This window comes from Magnolia sinica, chromosome 7, assembly GCF_029962835.1.
Source record: "Magnolia sinica isolate HGM2019 chromosome 7, MsV1, whole genome shotgun sequence".
In the NCBI taxonomy this organism is placed as follows: Eukaryota; Viridiplantae; Streptophyta; class Magnoliopsida; order Magnoliales; family Magnoliaceae; genus Magnolia; species Magnolia sinica.
The window spans coordinates 14,149,140-14,156,848 of NC_080579.1; the positions used below are offsets into that span (position 1 = coordinate 14,149,140).

Genomic DNA, 7,709 nt, shown 5'->3' on the forward strand with positions numbered 1-7,709 from the left:
TTTTGGTAGAAATACTTATACAGTGAAACGAGAGGTTATTTCTCAACAACGATGCATTAAATGAAGAAAATACTAATTTACAGACGCACCCATCTTCAAGCGATTGAAAAACGCATTACAGATGCTAACATGACATTTTTTTTAATGATCACAAACGTTCATAATGTTAATTGTAATTGAAAATTTCTTTAAAAAAAAACCAGAATGGTTCATTCTGAGAAGGAAGAGAATAAGAAATGGACGGTCATAAAATAATATTAAAAATACTATATTTTATTGCTTTAACCTGAAATGTTTTCTTTAGAAAGTAGAAAGAACAGAAGTAACCACGCATGAACGTTCCAGATTCGTCTATAGTTTCTACGTTGGCAGATATGGTGCGTTTCCCTTCGCGCTTTGAGATGGTGCGTCTAGAATTATGAATTCTCAGTAAAGAAGTGTCGGTGGATGCGGATTCGGTGGATCTCCGGATCCTCCACCGAGGTAGGTGTATCCCTGACTGTGGGTCCCACCGTGATGTGTGTATCTTATATCCACGCCGTCCATGCGTTTATCCAGATCATTTATTGCAGGATACAAGAACCAAAGCAGATCCGAATCTCGAGTGGACCATAACACAGGAAACAATGGTGATTGAACGCTCACCATTAAAACCTTCTCGGGGCCACAAAAGTTTTGTATCAAGCTGATATATTTTTGTAATCCCTTCATCCAGGTCTGTATGACTTTATCAAAAGGGTAGATGGAAAATAAACGTTACAATGGCCCCCAAGAATTTTTTAATGGTGAACATTCAATCATCACTGTTTCCTTTGGTGTGGTCCACCTTGAACTTGGGTCTGCTTCATTTTTGGGATTCTTCCCTAAAATAATCTGGAGGAACGGATGGGCAGCGTGGATATAATACACATAGTTCAAGGTGGGCCCCACAGTCAGGGATCCAGGAGAGAGAGAGGGAGAGAGAGAGAGAGATTTTCACCCCTATAAATCAGGGTCCATTCCACACCTTGATGGGTCCATCTCTCGAAGTTAGTTTCAATGGAGAGATCTGTTCAAGCTCTCATGCTCCTTCTCTTACTGTTCTTTGCAGGCATCATAGCTTCAACTGAGGTGATTACTGTCACACAATACAACTTCTAATGTTCCACATTTCACACTGGCATTGATATTTACACTCCATGTTATTGATGCACCAACCCCTTTTTCTACTCTTGTCAAACGGGGTCTGTTATCAATGAGAAGGTGTAAACACCAGCATTTTTATTTGTCCTTTTGGTTTTAATCATGTTTCTTGATGAATGAACAACTTTTCAGGGTGTGTGCATAAAAATGGAGGGTGTAAATATCAGTTCTCTTGTTTTGTAGGGTTTGGTGGAGGAGGAGCATGGAAGGAACTTGGTTTCTGTTGTAAGGAAGGTTTGTGAAAAGAAAACAGAAATGTGTTTGTGTTTTTTTCATGTTCTTGAACTTACAAAAATACATGAAGAAATGTACTTATTCATGTTTTAATGACAGAACAAGCACGGGCACAGGCATTCTGGGTTTTCTCAAGCTGGTATGCTTTTGGGCCTCTCTCTCTCTCTCTCATTTTGGTTTGTTTGTTTGTTTTTTTGTTTTTTTTTTTAAAAAACTAATTAATTAATTAATTATTATTATTAATTATTTATTATTTTAAAATGAGTGTGGTTTTATCTCTCACTTCTCTTCATTGATGTGGAAATCCACCACCCTCTGGGTCCATCATGTTGTATATGTAAGATCTGCTCCGTCCATCAGGTAAGAACCATTATGTGGAGTGTACGTACGGAAAATAAAGCCCAATTAAAAACTTACTGGGCCCCACCAACTGGAAAAATGTAAAATTGCTCCTAAAACCGTTAAGTTTACACAATGTGGTCGGCCTGAGTTTTTTTTTTTACCAGGTTGATTTTTGTATTTTCATTTGGTCATTCTGAGTTACGGCTGATTGACGGATTTGATGAAAGATGCAATGGACCCCACACGGACACCTATGCTCACTTCCCATCTTCTTTGTTCCATGTTGTGTGGCCCATTTGAATTATGGGTCTAGTTGATTTTTTGCCCTAGAGCTTAAAATAGGAGATAGAATCTGATAGACTGAGTGGATTTCACACGCACACAGGAAAAAATGTTCATTTGATTATCTGACTTATTAGATTGGTGGACTTTTATTGGACGGTTAAAAATAAAAATCACACAATTTCCTAAGATCAAGGGCTGAATCAGAGGTTAGGATTGTTCAAGGAAATCTGATCTTGGGATTGCCACTTGGATGACAGTTTGCTGCAAAATCAAGTCTGTTTTATTTAGGCGCGGGTTAGGTACTAACCCCACCAGGGCCAACTTAAAGATGGACGGTCATGACAGGAGCTGTGGGCCCCACTGTGATCTATACGTTTTATTCATCTATTTTGATAGATCATTCTAGGGCACTAGCTAAAAAAGGAGCCGATTGAAAGCTCAAGTGGACCACACCACATGAAATAGTAGGGATTTAAAGCCCACCGTTGAAAACTTCTTAGTGTGACCTTATGAACGGGTTAGATTGTAAATAAACATAACGGTGGGCCCTAGGATATTTTCAACGGTAAGAATTCAATCCCCACTGCTTAATGTGGTGTGGTCCACTTGAGCCTTCGATATGCCTCCTTTTTGTGCTAATGAACTAAAACGATCTATCAAAATAGATGGACGGCTTGGATCAAACATATAGATCACCACAGAGCCCCTGACCATTCGTCTCCATCTTCCCTTAAGCAATCCGTCCTTATTGAATGTAGACCTTTCGTTTTACTTCTCTACAATTTGTATTTCTGTGCATGTGTGTCCCACTTGATCATCAGATAAATTGGGAACATTCAAGTGCGAAAATTGCGCCAATGGAGTGATTTCAACCGTCCATCTGGACCATCCAAATTGTTGGCAACTCTGAGAATGGAGCACAGTTCGAAAATCGTGCCGTTGAATTGATTTTAACCGTTCAATTTATTGTCATGAAAGTGGATGGCTAAGAGTAAAATAATGATCGATCCAAGCGTAATGTAAAAAATCGGGTGTACGGACGCGGACAGTACCGGGGTGGCTATTGGACAGTGCTATGTGAGCCACCCCATGATATATGTGTTTTATCCATGCTGTCCATCTATTTTTCTAGATCATTTTATGGCGTGAGCCCAAAAATGAGACATATCCAAATCTCAAGTGGACTACACTACAAGAAAACAGTGCTGATTGAACGTCTACTATAAAAAAATTTCCTAGGGCCCACTGTAATGTTTATTTTCCATCCAACCGTTGATTATATCACAAACACTTGAATGAAGTGAAAACATAAATATCAGCTTCATCCAAAACTTGTGGCTCCCCAAGAAGTTTTTAATGGTAGGCGTTTAACCACCGCTGTTCCCCTGGGTGTGGTCCACCTGAGATTTTGATCTGCCTTATGCTAAAAAATGATTTGAAAAAATAGATAGACGAGTATGGATGAAACCCATAAATCATGGCGGGCCCACAGAGCACCATCCAATAGCTACTGGCAACTGACAGCGTGGGTAGGCAATCCAGTCCTATGTGTACCATCTATGGCCCATTTGATCCTTTGGGTCAGTGATTTTGACGGTCAAGATTGCCGAGCATGCAGTGGACGACACACCACCATTTTCCAAAGAGGGAACAAATTATTTAAATGATCTCTAGCTCTCTCGGGCTGAGAGATTGTACCGTACAATTCGGGTTTTAATTTTTACAAGTGGGCTGATTATTCACTGATCCAAACCGTTGATTATGTGGCCCACTTTTAAGTGGTCCATGCACGGAAAAGATCTTTGAAATGTAAATAATCTAAACCTTTCAACGGCTTGTCAATGATACACCAACGGTTCCTATTCAACCACTAAATGACCGAGTATGGACGGCTAGGATATTCCATTTCGAATTTAATTTCGTGCATGGGCCATCCACGTACGAGTAACTAGCTCGATCTTCAGGCCAGGGCGTATCCATGGTGGGCCCCACCTGATGGATCTCAATATTCTTGATTTTGAGATGTGGGTTTTGGATGGATGGTTGCAGAGTGCCCTGGTGCATGCTCATTTAGGTGCTCAAAGACACAACACCACAAGCCGTGCATGTTCTTCTGCCAGAAGTGTTGCTTCAAGTGTAGATGTGTGCCCCCAGGAACGTACGGTCACAAGGAGGTCTGCCCTTGCTACAATAACTGGAAGACACAGACTGGTGGGCCCAAATGCCCCTAAAAAAGTTAAGAATCAGGACCATTGCCTCAAATTTCAGGGGCAAAATATCTATAATTAGATTCTCATTTTTCTATGATTTGTGAGCATTACTCTCCTTGTTTAAGGTATTGAAAGAAGGGTCTTGATTTTTGGGCCCTTCTTTTTTATAACTAGTACGCTTGTAATCTAAACCTTTTTATAGGGTTTTGATTATTTTATGAAAGTTATTGGAGTTCAATGTCCTTCCATTGCTTTGTTTTTATGTATGCATGTCCATTGTCAAATGATTCATTGACTCCGACTGTCGTGCCCCGAATTCTGATAATTGAAAATGTTACTTTTAGACTTTTGAATCTAGCGTCGACAGATTATTATTATTTTTCTTTGGTACCGCAGTTACGCTCTAAACTTAATAACACTGTTGATGCCGTTTTTGGGGAGAGCCTTCTTAGACCCTTGGATGCCTGCACACAGAACAAAACAAGGAAGACCCTAGCAAATGCAGTGGACCCTCCGATACCAAAGTCAGGAATTTGGGTCTTTGTTTAAATGATCTTTAGATGAAAAGAATCACCAACGTACAAGAGTCTTTGGTTTATTTTTCAATGTGTACATTTCACCGTTTAGAGACTTCCCCATTATACGAGAGGGAAGATCATATGGTCGAAAGATTTTGTTTGTTAGAGGGAAGATCACACCGTTGGGGATCCTTTCTATTAGAGGTTTCCTCGTATATCGGAGATCTTTCCAAGATCATAGGCGTCCGAGATCTCCGGGATTCTGATCCTGTCTCCTGAGATCTTAGGAGAGATCCTTGGGCCGTCTGTTTTGGATAAGATCAAACATTAGTCGGAAATCGATAGGCCTATCCGACCCTTTGGCAAGATCGGATAGTAGATGTTGATGACACCTCAGAGGCAAATAGTACCGAGCTATCAGTAAGTCGGTATCATCCCGATGTTGATACTGATCGAGCCAGCTTGTAATGTCCTTGTGATCGTTGATTCCGATAGCTCTTAACTTCCTTTGCCAAGCTTAACAGCTCTTGTTAAGCTGTTATTCGGGAAAGTTCATTGGAGGTCTTGCCGACCTATGGCCTTGTATACCTATATTATGGTTAGCCCTTCTCCGCTAATAGTTATCTTCCAAGTAATTTGGTCCATTGGTCTTTGCTAGTTGTTGATTCGACCTCTTTTCATGGGTCATTCTATTTTTCCCCCAACAAGTATCACTAAATTTTGGAACTCCAAATCTGATTGATAACAAGAAAATTTCGTTCTTCCATCTTTAAAAAATATAATAAAATGAGATTTTTAGTTTAAAATATTAACCTACTCTAATGCGAACAACTTTAACAACTCACATATATCAAAATCCAAAATACATCATTTGTCCAAAATATTATAGTCTAAAATTTTCAAAATAAACATGCAAAATAGAAAGTAGAATGATCATCGAGCTCTCTAAACGAGCCTAGTAATACCTTCCTAAAAAAGGGAAAGAAATCATGGCTTGAGCTCAACATACTCAGTGGGCATATTATGTAGAGAATCAAGAATACAAGTAAGCAAACAACTAAGCATATTATCATGGGTGAGCATGTTATAATAAATAGAACACTAGATCCAATATATGGTGTGGTTGGGATGGTAGTGCGCAGTTTCCCGAGTTATGGTGTCCAGCATAAGAGCTTCTATCCAAGCCAGTCACGTACTTGATTTGGATAGCGAGTCTTAATGTGGAAAATTCTTAATTTCAGGTTAGTCCCATACCTAACTGAAATCTTAGCCATTGCGAATGAGCACATGTTGGTCTAGTTGCACACCCACCAACGCGAGTGGGTAATGTGTGAATGAACGCATGTTTCAATGCTAACTTACATTCATTTGTATGGTGCGTCTCTGAATTGCCTACCATTTCTTACATGAGTCCCAATCATTTCACATAAGTGTAATTCTAACATCTTCAACACGAGTGTGGTACTCATTTTCAAAGAGTCAAGTTATGGATGTGTTAACCCCTTTCCATCCAGCCATCGACTCAATAATAGGTTTTACCTTACCCAGCCTCAACAGTCAAAATAAAATGTCCTCGACCCCGCAAACGATGGTAGGTAAGTTCGTCGCATATCTTCCCTTCTCGATCCCGATGGTGTGAGAGACTATTGCACCTAGCCTACCATGCTCACCTCCACCCCGACCTATGACCGAAGAAGACCTAATTGGTACCAATTTAAACAGGTTCTTTAAAGGATGTGCATCTCTAATTACCTGATCTATGCCCAGGGTGACACACCGGTGCACCCTTCTCATGCTTCTGAACAATACCATCAAGTTGGCCATCTCAAGGCCTCAAGGCCTCGATACAAACCACGTAGCCTAACTAGCCATCACGTGACCACTATACAAACTATTCCACCAATATAATGTGTTGCCATTTTCATGCATAGATGCTCATGTAACCAATCACAAGATCATGCTAACATATTACAATGAAGTGCATTGTTTAGTCTTACCTTACCAACCCTTGTTAAGGAATAAAATCAAAGAAAAGGTTTAGGTGTTTATGCATGACACATTTTCAACATTGTGATGTCTAATTCCAAGATTCATGGGCCCACTTGGGCTTTTCAACTACAGTAGCCTATGAGGCAATGATTCGGTATGGTCACTAGCTCATTGGGCTTGCATTTTACATTGCTTTCCCTTTAGTGGGCTCACCTAAGGCCCAAGTTCATATTTAGGGCTTACTCCATCAAGTTCCCAAGATCCATGAATTTGGTCATTAAAGCATGCCTCAAATATCCAAGTACTTGGCATATTACAAACATTATTATCAACAACCACAACATACCCAAATATTCATCAAAGCGGTCCACATGGTCGGTGTGGTTCATGATCATGATTTAAGTATTCACATGCATAAAGGATTGGGCAGCACTAAGTGTGGACCCATGACCTATCAAAGGTACAAGTGACGGGCCCCTTGGACCGTCAAAGGAATAATATATTATAATTACATTGCCAATGGGCCGCAAAGAATCATAAAATTACACTACATACATCACCATAGAATCACATCCACACATAAGATAAACAACACACACAAATGAGATGGGCCACACATTTAAAGATACCGAGCCTTATTTTTGCTTGGAATTTGCCTTAGTTTGGGTTCCACATGTGGCCCACACATCAGCTCACAATTTTGGTCCATTTGGGCCTTGAAATGGCACCATTTTGGGTGTAAAAAAAGCCCAAATTACATTCATCAAAGTGGGCAGCCCTAACGGGCAGGTCGTATACAGACAGTTACATCATATTGGGTCCTACGGCGAGTGGGCCCATTTGACAGTATCCAAGCACATCCACCAAGGAGATCCGACCGGCGGTGGGCCCCAACCAGTCCTAGATGGACAGTTGAAACACATAGCACATTCATCTAGATGGGTCCCCG

The 7,709-nt window shown here is 40.4% G+C and overlaps 1 protein-coding gene across 1 annotated transcript; it reads left to right on the forward strand.

Moving 5' to 3' along the window:
* Nucleotides 1-960: 960 nt before the first annotated feature.
* LOC131251105 (gibberellin-regulated protein 6-like) lies at nt 961-4,515 on the forward strand. The gene is made up of 4 exons (XM_058251618.1): nt 961-1,110; nt 1,366-1,416; nt 1,516-1,555; nt 4,093-4,515. Exons 1-4 carry the CDS (start codon nt 1,039-1,041, stop codon nt 4,272-4,274), a joined length of 345 nt encoding a protein of 114 aa, XP_058107601.1. The 5' UTR covers nt 961-1,038; the 3' UTR covers nt 4,275-4,515.
* The last annotated feature ends 3,194 nt before the right edge of the window (nt 4,516-7,709 follow it).

What these genes read in the sequence shown, in the direction of transcription:
- LOC131251105 (XM_058251618.1), top strand. Translation starts at nt 1,039, where the DNA reads ATGGAGAGATCTGTTCAAGCTCTCATGCTCCTTCTCTTACTGTTCTTT. An exon ending in GCATCATAGCTTCAACTGAG is followed by an intron (nt 1,111 to 1,365) that starts GTGATTACTGTC and finishes CTTGTTTTGTAG; the next exon opens with GGTTTGGTGGAGGAGGAGCA. An exon ending in TGGTTTCTGTTGTAAGGAAG is followed by an intron (nt 1,417 to 1,515) that starts GTTTGTGAAAAG and finishes TTTTAATGACAG; the next exon opens with AACAAGCACGGGCACAGGCA.